Source organism: Phacochoerus africanus, chromosome 9, assembly GCF_016906955.1.
Source record: "Phacochoerus africanus isolate WHEZ1 chromosome 9, ROS_Pafr_v1, whole genome shotgun sequence".
Lineage (NCBI taxonomy): Eukaryota > Metazoa > Chordata > Mammalia > Artiodactyla > Suidae > Phacochoerus > Phacochoerus africanus.
Genome location: NC_062552.1, coordinates 76,108,701 through 76,127,054, shown reverse-complemented (window position 1 = coordinate 76,127,054; position 18,354 = coordinate 76,108,701). Strand labels below are relative to the sequence as shown.

General features: G+C 55.2%; 1 protein-coding gene across 3 annotated transcripts; it reads right to left on the bottom strand.

Moving 5' to 3' along the window:
- Positions 1–1,542: 1,542 nt before the first annotated feature.
- TGM1 (transglutaminase 1) lies at positions 1,543–17,280 on the bottom strand. 3 transcript variants are annotated; one of them, XM_047795677.1, is made up of 16 exons: positions 16,884–17,280; positions 16,588–16,668; positions 15,581–15,904; positions 15,267–15,455; positions 14,072–14,320; positions 13,561–13,679; positions 13,346–13,453; positions 12,722–12,896; positions 12,176–12,314; positions 11,936–12,039; positions 9,263–9,351; positions 8,619–8,772; positions 8,233–8,514; positions 7,954–8,114; positions 7,224–7,360; positions 1,543–1,934 (listed from the first exon to the last, which is right to left on the bottom strand). In XM_047795677.1, exons 2-16 carry the CDS (start codon positions 16,610–16,612, stop codon positions 1,709–1,711), a joined length of 2,481 nt encoding a protein of 826 aa, XP_047651633.1. In that variant the 5' UTR covers positions 16,613–16,668; positions 16,884–17,280; the 3' UTR covers positions 1,543–1,708. The 3 variants fall into 3 exon arrangements, with proteins under 3 accessions (XP_047651633.1, XP_047651632.1, XP_047651634.1); XM_047795676.1 differs by lacking the exon at positions 16,884–17,280 and having other exon boundaries at positions 16,588–16,795; XM_047795678.1 differs by lacking the exons at positions 14,072–14,320; positions 16,884–17,280 and having other exon boundaries at positions 16,588–16,796.
- Between the last annotated feature and the right edge of the window lie 1,074 nt (positions 17,281–18,354).

The window sequence follows — 18,354 nt, the reverse complement described above, 5'->3', positions numbered from 1 at the left end:
AAGGACTTTGACTTTGGTGGAGGCCAGTGAATGTTTTTGAGCAGAGAAGTGACACCATTTGGTCCATGTGCTCGTTCTGGCTGCTGTATGAAGAACAGGGTACCGAAGCACAGGAGTGGAAAGTGGGGAAATGATTAGGAAGTGGGTAAAACAGTCCAGCCGAGAGATGACGGCAGCTCTGGTGGTGGTAGCTGCTGAGATGACAAGGAGTGGTCAGATTCTGGACATCTATGGATGAGAGAGAGACCCAGCAAGATTTGCTGACAGATGAAAGGTGGGATGCGAGAGAAAGAAAGGAGACAAGGATGACTCTAAGAGTTTGGGCCCAAGAAACTGGAAAGATGCAGGTACCATCTTTCCAGGAGAGTATATGCTGGGGGTCTGAAGCTTGACCTTGGACGTGTTACACTTGTGGTGTCTATGAGACATCCAACAGAGATACTGAGAAAGCAGTAAATGTACAAGTTTGAGGCTCACGGAAAACACACAATTTTGGGAGGTTAGCAATGCTCACTTTGGCAGAGCATGGCTGGATGAGAGAGAGCCTGGGGTGGAGGCCCGAGTCACCCCAACACTCCAAGTCTGAGCAGAGGCAGAGGCACCAGCTGAGGAACTGAGAAGGGCAGCCAGAGACCTGGGAGGGCCAGCGGGTGACCTGGAAGCCTAGTCTCTTGTCTAGTCTCTAAGCATGATGTTTTCAAAGAATATTTAATGCTGTAGGAGAATGCTCACCAGTGGCTATGTGGAGGGAAGAGCGGCATATGAGACACACATCATTAATAGTTACTTTCTGTACATGGTGGGGTTGAGGATAATTGTTATTTTCTGCTTTACAAATTTCTATATTTTCTTAACACTGAACACATACTACTTTTTTTTTTGTCTTTTTGTCTTTTTAGGGCCGCACCTGCACAATATGGAGGTTCCCAGGCTAGGGGTCTAATCGGAGATGCAGCTGCCACCCTATACCACAGCCACAGCAACATCAGATCCGAGCCACATCTGTGACCTACACCACAGCTCAGGGCAACGCTGGAATCCTTAACCCACTGAGAGAGGCCAGGGATCGAACCTGCAACCTCATGGCTCCTAGTCGGATTGTTTCCGTTGCACCATGATGGGAACTCCAACACATACTTCTTTTGTAAAAATTCTCAGACAAGAGTATTTGAAGATAAATATGGGAATGTGGCTTTTGCTCAGAGAGAACTCCAGACTATTTCTATCTCAGATGTGTGCCCATCTGGGTCCTGCTGTCCCACAGGGCATGCCATAGAGAGGGCAGTCCCATCCAGCTCAGGGAGCTTGCAAAGGGCTTTGGTTAGCAGCCCTGGGGTGGGGGGAGACTGGTCAGGCAAGCACTGGAGGCCGTCCCGATGCCCAGCAGCCCCGCCTCAGCAGCTGCTGAGTGGTAACATCACTGAACTGCCAGCCATGCTTCTTAGAACCAGGAGCGTTAGAAACGCCAAATGCATCCCCAGGACAAGCCATGGGGCACACTCCTTGGTCTGGCATAGACTGACAGATGGACAGAAGAGCAGCTTCATTAAAAAACAGTTTATTAGCATCCGTGCACGTGGGATCGGCTCCTCCCCAGGTGCCCCGGTCTCCCCACCTGTGTCCGGGGGGAGCTGCTCTGCAGTGGGCCCCTGTCTTAAGGCAGAGTCCTTGCTCATCTGACTCCAGTCCCGTTGGTCCTGGTGGAGGGCTAAGCCTCACCTCGAGATGCCATAGGGATGGTCTCTCCCGAGCGACTGTTGCCTCTGGCATCTGAGAAGACCCCACCTCCAGCGGCTGGGGCCACATCCACCTGGATGACACCATGCACCTGGGAGAGCTGTGGGCTGTCCAAGCTGGCGATGAGCTGGCGGGGGCCTGGTCTCACAGGCACAAACGTCTGGCGCAGTGTCACTGTCTCGTTGCCCCCAATGTCCCTGTGGGCAGAGATAGGGTCAGGGGCCTGGGGTCACTGGGGGTGTACTAAGGGCTGATAGGGCAGCCAGGAAAGAAGGAGCAGAAGGTGGAGCCCTTCAGGCATTTCTGGGCTCAGGTGGAATCTCCACACCCACGACCTATCAACCTACCAGCCAACTGGGACAAGGCTGCCTTTGCAACGCCAGATCAGTGGCCACCTACCCAGCTTCTGAAGCTGGAAGTCTCCTCAGCCTCCAGGACTTCTCCCCCTCTGCTCCCACAAACATCTGGACAAAGACTGCGGCACTGCGGCCCCTCCTCTCCATCACCAATAATCCTGCCCCAACCAGATCGTCTCAGTCTCCTGTAAGGTTTCTGAGAATGAGGAAACTTTTTTTTTTTTTTTTGCTTTTTAGGGCCACACCCTCAGCATATGGAGATTCCCAGGCTAGGGGTAAATCAGAGCTGCAGCTGCTGGTCTATACCACAGCCATAGCAACATGGGATCCAAGCTGCATCTTCGACCTACACCACAGCTCACGGCAACACCAGATCCTTAACCCACTGAGCGAGGCCAGGGCTCGAACCCGAATCCTTGTGGATCCTAGTCGGGTTGGTTAACCGCTGAGCCACAAAGGGAACTTTAAAATGGGACTTTGCAGCTCAACATGGTATTGCCAAATACTTTCAGGTTTGCCAAGGAAGAAAGTGGAAGAAAGTTAATTATTCTCTGCTATGGTCATCTTTCAGAAGGATGTTATCTCAAAACAAACAAACAAACAAACAAAAAAAACGTAAAGTCCTTCCCAAGAATGACAATTAGTATGGTCAAACTGACATATACTCCGTGTGTGTACATCAGCACATGTTTCTCACTCTCTCACTCAACATACACACACACCAGTGTATTTTCTCCCTTCCCATGGACCTCTGAAAATCTAGTCCCAGACTACCCCTCTGGGAATCACAAATTCACCAACCTTCTAACTGGCCTCCTTGCCTCCCATCTCATCTCACATTCTACTCTCCAACCACTCAGAGGTGAACGGAGCCCTTCAAGGCCTTGGCCTCCGTGGTGCTTATGAGATAGATGAAACTGCAGCTCCCTAATCTGACACACAGGCTCACTCTGACTCACCCTGCATGGCCTCCTCATCTTCCACAATTTCTCCTGCCCAGCAGCCCCACCGGGCTCCTTCTCTCCCCTGAACCACCTCCGTTTTCATGCTCTGCCCTGGGCTGCCTCCAGGCTTACACTGCCTCCTCGGTGAGGGTTCCCTGGAGCACCTCCTGCCCTCAGAGTCAGTCTCACCCTTCTCTGAGCTCTTCCAGCCATCTGTGTGTGTGCCTGTGCACTGCTGTGATTGCATTTCTGTTACACCTGCTCATACCTGTTAGCCTCGGTCCTTTCCTGACTCTGCCCTAAGCCCTTACCTCTGGCTGCTTGCTCAACCTGAGTCTGCCTTGGGGATCACCTCTGCAGCCAGACTCTGTCCAAATCCCACAGTCCTCCAAGGGAGTGAACCAACACCCCAATGCTGAGAATGAGTTCTCCTTGGGGTGAAACACTTAGCTTGGAGCCTGTTTCAAGGCTCCCTGGACTCCTCTGTACTCCTTCTACCACTGTTAACTGTATGGCTTCAGACAAGTTATTGATCATTTCTGATCTTTTTTTTTTGTCTTTTTAGGGCCACACCCGCAGCATATGAAAGTTCCTGGGCTAGGGGTTGAATCAGAGCTATAGCTGCCGGCCTACACCACAGCCACAGCAACACGGGATCCAAGCCATGTCTGTGAACACCACCACAGCTCAGAGCAATGCCGGTTCCTTAACCAGTGATCGAGGCCAGGGATCGAACCCATGTCCTCATGGATACTAACTGGGTTTGTTATGGCTGAGCCACTGTGGGAACTCCCATGATCCTCACTTTCTGGTGTAACATGGAAGCAGAGGTAAAATGAGGGGTGGGATCAAATGGTCTTTGTGGGGTTTTTTTTTGTCTTTTTTGTTGTTGTTGTTGTTGTTGCTATTTCTTGGGCCGCTCCCGCGGCATATGGAGGTTCCCAGGCTAGAGGTCGAATCGGAGCTGTAGCCACCGGCCTACGCCAGAGCCACAGCAACGCGGGATCCGAGCCGCGTCTGCAACCTACACCACAGCTCACGGCAACGCTGGATCGTTAACCCACTGAGCAAGGGCAGGGACCGAACCTGCAACCTCATGGTTCCTAGTCAGATTCGTTAACCACTGCGCCACGACGGGAACTCCCCCTTTGTGTTTTTAATTGTGCCCACTTTTCCATAAATACAAGGTTAAAGGTTGTTTAGGTTCAGATAAGCCTTCAATAGTCTATTTCACCCATACTCTAATTGAACTGTACTATTTCAGAGCCTGGCTTTTTTTTTTTTTTTTTTGATAGACAAGAAATAGATTTACTGGAGTTCCCATTGTGACTCTGTGGCAATGAACTCAACTAATATCCATGAGGACATGGGTTTGATCCTTGGCCTTGCTCAATGGGTTAAGCATCCAGCGTTGCCATGAGCTGTGGTGTAGGCTTGGATCTGGCATTGTTGTGGTTGTGGCTGTGGCCGGTGGCTGTAGCTCCAATTTGACCCCTAGCCTGGGAACTTCCATATGCCACATGCGTGGTCCTAAAAAGACCAAAAAAAGGGAAAAAAAGAAATACGTTTTTTGTTTTTTGTTTGTTTGTTTTTGTGTTTTAGGACCGCAGCATATGGAAGTTCCCAGGCTAGGGGTCTAATCAGAGCTACATCTGCTGGCCTAAGCCACAGCCACGGAAACTCAGGATCCGAGCTGCATCTGTGACCTATACCATGGTTCACCGCAATGCTGGATCCTTAACCCACTGAGCAAGGCCAGGTATCGAACCCACATCCTCATGGTTCCTAGTTGGGTTCGTTACTGCTGAGCCATGATGGGAACTCCTGAAATAGATTTATTAAGATAGGACTTTGTGAGGGAGGCAAGCGGGCAGGTGAGGAAGCTCTGCCCAGGGCCTAGCCTTTACTTATAACGTTATTTCCAAGAGAGGCTGCCCTCCTGGTTCCAGCTAGGGATGTCAAGATCTCTCTCTACCCTGGGCTTAGGTGTCCGGCGAGACTTTTGTTGCACCCCAGTTGGCAAATATATGCCAAGCGCATCAGCTGCTAATGCTGGAATGTGCCTGTGAGGGAGGGTCATAAAACCAGCTCCCTAACAAGGACACCAGAAAACTTAAACATCCACATTAGCATTATCCTCCAATTATGTACTTGCTCAACTACACTGAACATTTTAAAAAACTCCTCTCAGACTTTCCTTCACAGCCATTTAAAACCACACACACATCATGTGCACCTGGTTGGGTGCACACGCGCACTCAAGACGAGTCACGGTCCCTCCTTTAGAGCCAAGCTTCATTTCTGATTGAAAAAGGCATCATTACCCACCTTGATCACTTACCTTATTAATTAGTCTTAGTTCTAAGTGACTTGAGGCTGTTTCCCCAAAGTCAAATCCACCCCTTTGGAAGGTCACCCAGGGACATTCTAGAGAATATGATTCAGGTTCTGGGGGGAATTCCCGAGAAGGGTTTGGAGAGACTTCCAGCCTCTCCTGGGGACTGCTTTGGTGGTGACAATGGCCATCTGGAGGAGTAGGTTCTGGAATGTTTATTAAGGCTGGGTGGAACACCTTATGCTATAATGGGGTTCCATACCTCAGCCTTTGATGTGCAGACGAGAGCAAAGGAACGCCCATCTTGGAATCTAATATATCCAAACCAGCAGCCAGGGCACTTCCCCCTCAGGGCGCTCAGCTGTCCTGGAGGCCCAGCCTGGGCTCACTGCAGCTGAGGCGCCACAGAATGCCCAGGGAGGACCTGCTTTGGGAAGCCATCATCCAACCCTTTCACTTGTGGGAAGACTTGGCGGGGGGCTTAAGTCGGGGGAGACTCACACAAGCCCCACAGCTGAAGAGAGAGGCTGGGGCTCCCCTGCTCAGTGCACTGATCCTGTTCTTACTCCCCACCGGCATAAGAAGATCTGGTGGGGCTGCTGAGGAGAGTCCACCTCTGGGTGTCCCTCAGGACAGGGGCCCCTCCCTCTGCACCTGCGGGTGAGAGACACCAGCAGGCAAGCTGTATCGGAGGCCCAAGCTCCACTCTCTAAGCTGCCAGAGATCCTTGTAAGGGGACACAAGGAGAACCCTCCTTTGTGACACATCTCATCGTCCCGGGAGCCAGGCTGTGGCAAAGGGCAGGGCAGCAACCTTCTCAGCTCTGGCCTGTCAGCGAAAGTGGAGGCCACCCCTGGTAGGGCCTGCTGTGTGTGGGAAGAGGGAAGAGCAGGGTGGCAGGGGCCCTCCAGCTTCCCTACCCAGCTGCTCCCTCTGGTGCTCTTTGTCAAATGAGGGAAATGCCTGCCCCTGTCCCCAGAAAGCTGATCTTAAAGGTCAGCCTCTGGCCTTCTCTGCTTTCCTCTGTGCTGATCTTGCATGTGTGGGTTCGTGTCAGAGATGACAGCACAGGTCCAGGAACACGGCTGCAGGCATTCTGGGCGCAGAGCCTTGCCTGGCTCGGATCAGGCCCGGGCAGCCTGGTTGAGGGCCCAAGTCTCAGGGTCCTCTCCTCCGGAACTGCTGTGCCTCCCTCACAGCCCCGCCCCAGCCACAAGCTTGAGAGCCGGTGCCTGGTACGCACCGCGGCAGTTGGGCAGTTCGGCACCTGCGCCTTAGGAGTTGTGAGCCCCAGAGAGGCGTGGCCGCCAGCTGCCCATCTTGTATGGGCAGTGGGGTGGGGGGGCTACCACTGACACTGCCGAGCGCCACACTCAGTGCTCTATGTGCACGTTTCCTCTGACTCTCAGACCAGGTATTATTGTTATCCCCACTTTACAGGTAAGAAAACTGAGGTGTAGAGGAAATCAGTCACTTGCCCCAGGGCACATGGTGGGTGAGTGATGGAGCCCGGACTTGAAGCTAATCATATGATGACCTCTAATGTACTTTAAAGAGTTTTTATGGTCTCTAAATGAGGTAATATTCCTGCAAGCGCCTGCTCAATTCCTGAGGGCTAGGAGATAGTAGTGATGAGTTGCTAGTGATTCCCAGGGGAGGTTTTAGTTCCCAAAGAGCTGGTAAGGCAGGTAGGGCAGGGACACAGCACAGTGCTGCCTGCAGGAGGTCTTCTCAGCACTGGCTGGCCCTGACAAACCTTAGTGATCCAGAGAGAAAGCAAAGCTGGGACCTGAGGCAGCCTGGGAGGCAGGCAAGGGCAGTGCCAGGGGCAGGAGGAAGGGCCAGACTCACCCAACGTTGAGGATCTTGGGTCTCTGCAGCCCGGAGCCCTCTAGCCGGAAGACGACATTGGTGAGGGTGACAGGCAGGGGGTTCTTGAAGACGATCTGTACTTCGCACTCCTGGCCAACCACAGCTGCTCCCAATAACTGAGAGAAAAAGAGGCCCCCTTTCATCAGAGACGTTGGCCAAACTCATGGGACCAGACACTCCACCAGCAAGGAAAAGCTCCTTAGAATCAAGACCTGCCTGACCCTGGGAGTTCCCTTTGTGGCTCGGGGGGTTAAGAACCCAACTAGTATCCATGAGGATACAGGTTTGATCCCTGCCTTGTTCAGTGGATTAAAGGATCCGGTGTTGCCGCAAGCTACAGCCTAGGTCACAGATGTGGCTCAGATCTGTCGATGCTGTGGCTGTGGCATAGGCCGGTGGCTATGGCTCCAATTCAGTCCCCAGCCTGGGAAGCTCCATATGCTGAGGGTGTGGCCCTTAAAAAAAAAAAAGACCCCCGAGCCCACATTTATGCCCCCTAGAAAGGGCTCCCCCAAAGCCAGAGGGGAAACTCCAACTCACTCCCCAATTGAAGCCAGCACACCATCAGGGATATGAGATCTGACTGCAGAGGAGGAAACCAAAGCCCAAGGGCCCAGAGCCAGCCCCTGACCTCCTGCCGCTGCTCGTCATGCCTGGTGCCCCCTCCCCCTGCCCTCTGGTCCCCCCCAGCCCCAGCCAGCTGCTCTACCGTGAGGGAGAGGTCCGGGGTGCGCAGACGGAAGGTGTGCTGCTTGGCCAGCACCTGCCCGTTCTCCTTGACGTGGCCCGAGACATTGAGCAGCATGGCCCCCTGGTCCACGAGGTGGGGCTGGTACTCCTTGTAGGCCACGGGCATAGTCACCCGCTCCGCTGGGGGGAAGAGGCATGGCGTCACCGAGGCCTGCTTCCTCAGACCCAGCCTCCCGGGTCTCCATGCCCCCAGCCCCGGGGTGCCCAGCTGTCAAGGGGCTAGGGCAGGAGCACTTACAGGCCCCTGGCTCCAGCACTACTTCCTTCTTGCTCTCCTTAAAGACGGACCCAGTGACACCAGTGTAGAAGGTAACGGAGAGGTAGAGGTGCAGCTTCACAGTGCGACGGCTGCCACCTCGGTTGGTCAGCACCACACAGACCGTCAGGTCCTGCCCCATCACTGCGTCCTGCGCCTCCACCTGCACGGCCACATCCTCAGCCGAGTCCCGGGTGGCATACACATTGGGTTTGCTGCCATGGGCAGCTGCTGTCTCCACTGCTTTCCTCTCTGCTTCGGAGCCTGGGGATTGAGGGTCAAGGGCGAGGTTACAGCTGGTAGGTGAGCGCTCGGCAGGAACACTTGGCATGGCCAGAGCTGGCCGGGGGGTGGGGTGGGGCTTGTACCTTCCGGGTGCTTATAGATGTGGGTGACATCTTCCCGCATATTGGAGCCGATGGCCTTGGTGACAATGAGCGTGCCAATGGCCTTCTCCTCCACGTACACGATCTTGAAGCTGCCATCATTCTGCCGCTGCCAGTAAACCTTGTCACTGTTCACCTGTTGGGGCAGTACAGTGGTGTGGGGGGGCGGTGAGCCAGGAATGAGTGGGCCTGACCCCAGCTGCCTCCCCCTGATCCTCGGAACTGCAGGGAGGACTAGATGCAAAGGGTGGATGGAAGATTCCTGGCAGAGCCAGACTGGGTCTTTCCACGCTGAGCCAGACAAGGCTGGACAGCAGGGAAGAAGCTGGTTTGGGAGGCTCCTTACACTGTATCTGACAGTAATAATAATAATCCCTCATGCGTGTTCGCTGACTTTACAATTTACAAAGCAGTTTCATCCCCATTATTTCTTTTGATCCTGAGCACAGGAAGCACGGCAGCCATTATTATTCCCCTTTTACTGTTGGGGAAACTAAGGGTAGTTTAGGGTGAGTGACTTGCCCGAGGTGGCCAGCTGTGAGGTTAGGACCAGAGAACCCAGGACCGACGCTGGTGCCCTGGTCTCCCCAGGCTGTCCAAGAAGTCACCTGGAGCATCACCCTCACCTCAGCAAAAATGAAGGGCGTGTCGTATTTCATGTAGACCAGGCCATTCTTGATGGACTCCACGGAGCAGGGGCCACAGCAGAAGATGCCTGGGGGAGTGAAGGCAGGTCGGAGGTGAGACCCAAGGAGGCTGACGGGGACCCCCAGGTCCTGGGCCCGTCACCAGGGGTCAGACCCCACCCAGTCCAATTCAGGCAGGGCAAAAGGAGGAGAGCTCGGTTCTGTTTGGTCCCATCATCGGGTGGGGGATGAGGGGCAGAGACAACCGTGGGGACAAGCCTGCCTTGGTCACCAAACCACTGGCACACTTCCTGCACTGGCTGAAGCTGGGTGTCAGCCATCTGTGAAGTCAAGACCACCCCCTGCCCCCGCCCATCACCATCCTGCATCAAGACAAATCCAGAGCCCAGGGTGGCTCTGCTTGCCAGCTGGGAGAGCAATGACATCCTGGTCACCATTCCAGAAAGATCCAGAACAATCCCTAAGCTCTGCGGCCCACTGTGTTCTCTCTGTGGGGAGGTAGGAAGGGAGTTGGTGGGGAATAGAGTCTGTCCTCATCGGGTCAGGAGGTTTTCTGGAGGTGAGGGGCTGACACGGAGGAGGGGGCACAGCAGGAAGTGAGGGCCATCAAACAGGAAAGCATCTTAGAAAATACCTTGCACCGTGGTCTCCTTTTACGGATGGGGAAACAGGTTCAGCAAGGCAAAGCAGATGCCAGGATTTCATAAGACAGTGGACACAGAGAGACCGGAAAGAGCTAATATTTACTGAGTAGCTACAATATTTACTGAGTCGTTCCAGCCATGCTGCTAGTCTAATATGACTTCCTATTTGAGTCTTCCAACTACCCTATATGGTATATCTCATCTCCATATCACAAATAAGAACACCGAAGCCCAAAGGTGCAAGGAAATGGCCTAAAATGACACATCTAAGAAGTGATCAAGCTGGAATTCATTCTGGGTCTGGCTGGCCTCTGAGCCCCTGTCTACTGCCCAGCCCACTACCTCCCAGAGTGGGGACTGGAACTCAGATCTCTGATGACAGCTGCCAGGCTGTTGCAGCATCGCAGGCATCACTGGGTTGCACAGCTCGGGGGCCACTGTTCACAGAGAAGATTGAGAGGGAGAGAAGGAGACCACAGGAGGAATGTAGGCTAGGGGATGGCTACCTGACCCAGGGTGAGGAAGAGCGAGGTGTGTGTGGGGGGAAGGCATCAGGAAGGGCAGGTGTGGCTGCCCTGGGCCAGAGTGTTAAGGTTGGAAGTGGGTGAGAGACCCATTTGAGAACAGAAGGTATGGGAAGTCTAATTTTTTTTTTTTTTGGTCTTTTTGCCTTTTCTAGGGCCACTCCCGCAGCATATGGGGGTTCCCAGGCTAGGGGTCTAATCAGAGCTGAAGCTGCCAGCCTACACCAGAGCCACAGCAATGCGGGATTTGAGCCTCATCTGTGACCTACACCACAGCTCATGGCAATGCTGGATCCTTAACCCATTGAGCAAGGCCAGGGATCAAACCCGCAACCTCATGGTTCCTACTCGAATTCGTTAACCACTGAGCCACAACGGGAACTCCCAGGAAGTCTAATTTTTACAGAAACTAAAGGGACTAGTAGGTTATGTCATTAGTGATTATCTTTTAGGCTGGACTGCGTTATACAAGCTGTTTTCTCCTTTGAACCGACATGAACCCTGATTTTTTTTCCATACTGTACCTCATGGCGATCAGTGGAAAAGCGAGAATATGTGTCAAAAAGAGCGAGTCAGGAGCTGGGTCTGCTCTGCTGCTGACCTAATGCTCCAGTCCTAGAGAAAATCTCAAACCCAGCTGATTTGTGACATCACCAGGGAAACTTTTAAAAATGCAGATTCCTAACATTGGTTCTCGGGATGTCTGATGTATCAGGTCTGGGGTAGGACTCAGAATTTTCTCAAAACAAAACAGAAACCTCCTGAAAGAAATTGGGGAAATTTTATGTTATACAATTCTATACCTCCCCCCCCAGGCAGGTTTCACTTATAATAATGACTTTTTAAGCTTTAAAAAATGTATATATAGAAGTTCCTGTTGTGGCTCAGCAGAAACAAAACTGACTAGTATCAACGAGGATGCGGGTTCAATCCCTGGCCTTGCTCCGTGGGTTAAAGGATCTGGTGTTGCCCTGATTGTGGTGTAGGCTGCAGACACAGCTCAGATCCCAAGTTGCTGTGGCTGTGGTGCAGGTCAGCAGCTACAGCTCCCATTCAACCCCTAGCCTGAGAACTTCCATATACTGTGGGTGAGGCCCTAGGGGGAAAAAAAAAAAAGAGCCAAAAAAAAAATGTACACATAAACAAAAAGGTCCTGCAATGAATTATCTCCAGGACATGTAAGTAACAAAGCAAGTGGGAAGAATGGATTTGAGGGACCCTCTCACTGAATTCTCTCAAGTCTTTGGACTTCTGAACCATCTGAGAATATTAATGATCATACATAAATAAAGTGTAGGCAGCTAGTTATGCAGATGAAAATATATGAAGGGCCACCTGGTGATTGCTCTGCTGAGCCCCGTCTGAAGAACTGTGGGGTCAAGGGACCTGGCTCAAAGTCCCCAACCAGGACACCACAGTTTGTTACCCAGGCTGGGGAGAGAGGGAGGGCCCCCAGGTGGGGTCCAGGCAGGGCCCCATCTCACCACTGCTGGTCTCCTGGGGTGTGGCATCCACAACCTGCCACCCGTTGAAGCCTGAGGGCAGATCCGGCCTCTTCATCCAGCAGTCATTCCACACATGGAAGTTCCTGGATGGATGTGGACAGAGGGCTCCATGAGCAGTCCCCCCAACTCCCAGGGCCTCCACATCATCCCTGGGCATCCAGGCTTTGGGCCACCAGTCCTCAGCAGGGATGGGCAGCCCAGCCCTAACCCCACCCTCACCAAACAGAGTCGTGGTTCAGGTGCTCAAGTGGCTTCATGTTCTCATCAAAGTAGATGTCCATGGTGAGGGATGTGTCCGTGTCATGTGCAGAGTTGAAGTTGGTGACAGTGCGGGTGGCCAGGCCCAGGCAGCGCAGCACTGTGGGGAAGGCCAGGGTTGGGGTTGAGGGCCTGGGGCCAGGTCAGGGGTGGGAGGGTAGGTCAGGCATTGGGTCAGGAATAGCAGGGGGCCAAGGACAACTGGGGTTGCCAAGCTGGGTCAGGGGTCACTAGGACCAGGAAGTCTTTGGGTCAGGGAGTACTGGAAGTTAGGGGATGCCTGGCCACCTGCCTGCCCTTGTCCCTGCCTGTCCCTTTTCCCTCCTCTCCTCTAGGCCTCTCTTGGTTGTTAACACTAATTAATGATAATTAAGGCCAACCTACCATCCACCCCCGCCTGGCCTGCCCCCTCTGCAGCCACAACTGGGCTGGGCTCCTGAAGGTGGAGCCTGCCTTCCCTCCCTCCTTCCTGGAGCCCAGGCCGTTCCTGTCCCATCCCTCCACTACCTGTGGTGGTCACACCGGCGAAGACCCAGCACTGGCCATAGGGGACAGAATAGCCGGTGCGGAGATAGCTGAGTAGGATCTCCACGCTGCCCACCCACGCTGATGGGTTGGTGCCACGGGAGTAATCGCCAGACCAGTTCCCAATCAGGACCCCATTGTCATCCAAGGAGTTCACCTGCCGGGGACAGGATGGGGTGGGGCAGAGTTGGAGGAGAGGCTCACGACCTGCCTGCCCTGTAGCCACCAGCCCAGCCCCTGACCCTGCAGCCATCCCTCAGCCCTAAAGGTTTCAGGATCCCAGGGCAGCCGGAGCCCTGCCCTCCCCTCCCAGAGCCCTCTGCCCCTCCCCCCACCCTAGTCTGACACAGGAATGTGAATCCTGGGTGTGCCAAGTTTTGGGTTTGGCCCTACATTCCACAAGAGCTGGGACTGGAGCCAGGAAGGGTACGGTGGGGGGCAGGCAAGGGAGGCAAGAGGACTGAGACCCTGCCCACAGTATCCTTTGCAAGGGCAGGGACAGGGTTGGGGTCCTCCAAGAATCAGAAAGGGTAGGAATGGGGGAGGAGGGGTAGGGGAGGCAGCAGGCAGACACACAGTAGGGCTCAGAGACACGAGGGTGCTCACCATGGCAGAGATGACCCGGGAGACACTGACTGGGTCCCCTCGGCCTGCATATGGCATGCCCCGCCGGTCCAGGATGTACAGGCAGGCATCCAGCACTCCGTGGTCAAACTGGAGGGAGGAAGGGCAGAGGTGATGCCTGGGCCAGCACCTGCTCCCCCACCCCGCTCCTCCTGCCTCTAGTGCCTCCGAGTGCACCAGGCCCTGGACAGCCATACCTGGCCGTAGTTCCATGTCCGCTCGCCAATCTGTGCTTCAGTCCCATAGTAAATTCTCCCGGACTCATTAAGCACGTACTCCTGCCGCCAATCCTCGTGGTCCACATACACGATGTCCTCTGTGTCCCCAAAACATACATTCCTGGTCCCCTCCAGCCCTCTCCCTGGGTCCCACCTGCCCCTGGGCTGATTCTGCAGGGCTCATGATCACAGAGGAAGAGCAAGGACACCTCCAGCCTGATGACACTGCTCCCAGAAAGGATGGAGCCAGTGTGACAGAGATGGTGGGAGGAGGGTAGCTGTAACCAGGGCTCTTCCCCAGGAGAGGTGAGGCTCTGTGACCCTGGGTAGGTCACCTCTCTACACTGGATCTGGGTCCCCTCAGCTGGACAATGGAGGCTGGCGTCTCCTAGGGCCAGGCACCCAGGCACGCAGGCAGATCCCGGGAAAGGAAGCCCTGACTTGCCCACCCCTCCTGTCCATGCCTTGCTCCTGACTCCAGCAGGCTCACCTGGGCACCAGGGATTGAAGAGGATGTAGATCTCATTGCGGGGGTTAAAGGGCAACTGGAACTCGCCAGCTTCCGAGCGTGTGCGGACCGTGAACTGAAACTTGCCGATGATAGCGTTGGGGGAGGTGTGGACCCGCAGATTTAGATTCTGCCCGCTGGACTTGGTCACCTGGGCCTTCCAGCCTCCACTGCCCCCCTTGCCCACTGGGATGATGATGTGTGTGCCCTTGCCCACCTCAGGGTTGTTTCCTGGAGGGAGGGAAGCCCCGATAAGCTGGTGCAGCCTCCCTGAAGAGGGGGGAATGGAGACTTGGACTTCTCCCAGCCCCACCCAGGATGTGTATGAGCCACCGTGTGTGTCCCTGAATTGGGCCATTGCCCAGATCAGTCTGAGAGTAGCTCTGTCCCCACCCGATGCTGGCTCACGTGTCAGGGCAGAGCTCCAGTCCAACATCCCAAACCTGTTCCCCTGACACTGAACTCAGAGATGGTAGAAGAGACCAGAAAAAGGTCACCCTCTGCCTGCCTGTCTGTCCCAGGACCTGGGCTGGAGGAGCAGAACCACTCTAGCTGGGTCCTATGAGCTCCTGCCCCACGTGAAAGGGCAGTTCACATCCTGAAGGTCATCCCCATCCGCCCTCTGGGGCTGCAGCTTCCAGAGCCCAGGGCATCCCTGCTGGAGGTGGTGGGGGTACCTGGGAAATTAGAGACTCGGGTGGGCAAGGTTAAGCTCTAATCAAAGGATATGAGGAGTCGCCTGCCCCCGGCAGCAGTATAATCACCAGCCTAGGCAGTCATTGGTCACTGAGCACTGCAGTGAGGGAGGCACCTGCCCTGGGCCATGGGGGTAGAGAGATAGAGGGACAGAGTTGGACAGAGAGCAGAGCCACACCCTGGGGAAGAAGGGCAGATCCAGAAAGAAAGATACATTAAGGCAGCCACACTGAAGGAGGTGCACCCAAAGAGAAAATATTTTGAGACAGATGCCCTGAGAGGCTTGAAGAAGATGAGCTTTGGAAAACAGGAACATCAAGACCCCCCCTGAGGCACCCCAAGGGACACACATGTATGTCCCTAGAGCCTAGAGATGCCTCTTTCACCCTGATACCTGGGCCAGGGAGCCCTGTTAGCCAGCCCCTTCCCCCACCCTGCCCTGCCTAGGGCCTTCACCCCTCCCACTGCAGGCCCCACTGACCGATGAGCAGCTCCAGGGCGACATAATCAGAGGATTCGTAGGGCCGAGACAGGAGGAGGACCATGTAGAAAGGCTGACCACGGCGGATAATCAGCTCATCGTACTCAAACTCATCTGTGTGGTGCTCTCGGCGGTTCTGATCCGAGCGGGAACTCAGCAGATCCACACCCTTCACCACCAGCATGCCCTCTGCGATGCCAGGGATCCATGTCAGTGAAACCCCAGGGGGAGTCCATCATTAGCCTCTGGGCCCCCCAGAGATGCCAGAATGGCTCTCAGACAGGTTCTCAGGCAATGTGACAGGCAGGCCTCACCTCGGATGGTGCCATCTCCAGCTGCGTTCACGCCGCTGCCCCGGGAACCAGGCCGACGGGAGTCTGAGCCCCGGGAGTCGGGTCTTCGACTCCCAGAGCCGGACCCTCGATCCCTGGAGCCAGCCCCTCGGTCTCCACGAGGTCCCCAGTCATCGTCTGTATTCCTGCATGAGCAGCAGCCACAGCAGCGAGCCCAGAAGGAACGGCCATCTCGGCGAGAACGTCTGTCTGGCTCTGGCTCCGGCTCCGGAGAAGGTGTGGTGGGGGGCTGCCAGGGGTTCCCACCCCAGCGGCCCACATCTGAACGAGCACCATCCGTTGTGCCTGTGTGCAAGAGGCAAGGCGGCTCTCATCACCCATTCAGACTAGGATGCCCCAGTCAGCTCACCCAGAAATCCTCCATCCAGCTGATTCCATCCCAGCTGGATGCACAGAGATGATCTGACCTTGATCTAGAGATTCCCTCAGACCCATCCAGAAACCTTCCCCAGACTCCCTTTAAACTCATCTAGAGAAGCTTCACACATTACAGAGAAGAGTCTTCCCCTTCTTTCCCTCACATAGGCATCCACCAAACCAGATGCCCATCAAGAAACTTGTTCAAGGATCCATCCCAGGAAATGAGTGGACACTTGTCACAGTCTCAAAATCCAGCAGCAAGGACCATCCCGGGCACCTCCCTCTACCCGCCCGGTCCTCAGTCTAGAGATGCAGGGCTGACCACCTCAAGGACCATTTCTTAGCAGAGATCCCCCACCCAGGATTCCTTGCAGAAGACAAGCGAGGGACATTCGTGACTTGGGGTCCTGACATTCCCCAGGTCGGGTCAAACACCCCTGCGGAGCAGCCGGGAGGCGCGGGCGCGAGATGCCAAGACACGGGATCTCGGGGGAAGGAGCTTAGGAGTTCGGGGAGCCCCGCTGGGACCGATAGACTGGGACCGGACCTCGGCGCATCCCCCGCCAGGACGCAACACCGCCGTGCCAGCGCCCGTCGGAGCTGCTCACCTGAAGGAGGCGTTGGCGACGGCATCTCCGAGTCCCGCGGCCGGGATGGAACAGGACGGGACTGATGGGACAAGACAGACGCTGCCGCAGCAACGGAAGGTGTGGGATTGAGGGGCGGGCCGGCAAGTGGTTTATGAGAAGGGGAGGGCGGGGCCAAGCTTCTGGGAAGTAGGGGAAGCGGGGTTGCTCCATGCCCCCTTGCGGGAGGGGGCCAGCCTCCGGGGGCTGCGTCTGTAGGGCTGGGAAATAAAGCTTTGCCCCGCCCTCTCTCCCCTTTCGAGGAACCCAGAACCTACTTGATGCGGGGTGCGGCCGAACTAGAGAGGGGGCGGCGTCTGTCAGGTCTTAGTTGGAAGACCTTGATGAGGGCAGGGCTGTGAGGGACCCCACACCAGGGGAGGCGCGAGTCAGACTGGGCGAGTCAGCAACCCCCTCTCCTGGGAGGAGAAGCTCTGAGGGCAAAGATGCAGGGAGCCCCTTCCACCCACACCCCGCCCGGCAGACCCTCTTTGTTCCCCAAGCTCAGACTCCTGCCTCTGTCTCTTAGGTACCAGCTGCCAGGCTCACCCCTGTGAAACTGCCCATGGGCCTGGCTCTGGAACTCATCCTGCCCTGAGAGGCCCCTGGATCCCAAACTGGTGACATCAGCAGCCAGGCCCTCAGACTGGCTCCACCAGCCACCCCTTGACCTGCCAGCTCTACACCCCTTGACCTGCCAGCTCTACCAGGTCCCATGATCCCACCAACCATCTGCTCCTCGTTCTCCCTCTAGCTACTCCACAATCCCACTCCCACATGAGCAAGTGCCCCCTGTTTCCTGTACCCCTCCAAGTTTGAGATTAGGAGGTTCAGAGCAGGAGCAATCTCTTGGTTTTTCACCCCTTTTGCCCCCACTCCCGCATCCTAGGAGGTCTGGAGGAGACTTAAGCCTTTGCTCTGAGGCTCGGGTTGGAACTAAAGCCTCCTCTCCAGGCTGCAGAGAACCCCCTTCTCTCTCACTGAAAGGCTGGGCAGCTGGAGTCCAGCGTCCTCCAACTTGGAATTCTTCCTGGGAATTCCTGACCAACCGGCTCCAGACACCTGCCACAACTCCACCCTGACACTGGGAGAACCACCCGAGAGGCCACCAAGAGAACCTCAAGACAGGGAGAATGTCAGATATCTTCTAGAAGGCTGAGCCTATTGCTGGGGTCTCTTCCCTCCATCCCGCTGTTGTGCCAGCTCTGCCCATGGGCCACTGAACAGAAATCAGTGAAAACAGGGCTGGCAAGAAGACACAAGGAAGCTGACAGGAGGAGAGGCTGAGCGTGGTGATGCATCAGGCAGGGAGGTGCCCCAGGGGGTGGGGACAGAGGCTCCAGGAGCTGGCAGGGAACCCTCCACACCCCTGCTGACTTTTTTCTGTTCACATCCAAGCCCCAGCCCTGGTGAGATGGGGGAGCCTGCCCCCACCTCCAACACTCAGAAGATGCACTAGCGGAAATCAAAATTCCAAGCAGGTGTGAGGCAGGTAAGCCAAAGGGCTTTGGTAAAGGGCTATTTATGAATCACTGTGAGAGTCTGGATATGTGAGCCCAGGTAGATACTGAGGGAACCTTGCCACACTTTCTCCCCCTTGTTTCAATCGGTCTTTCTTTTCCACACCCAGCCAGGTTTGACTCAGTGCCCTCACCCCTGAGCCACTCCCCTTTCCTCCCTCCTGGAGGATCAAGGACCTCAGGGCTTTCAGTCAGGACAAGGTGTATGTTGGAGGGGGCACATGGCAAA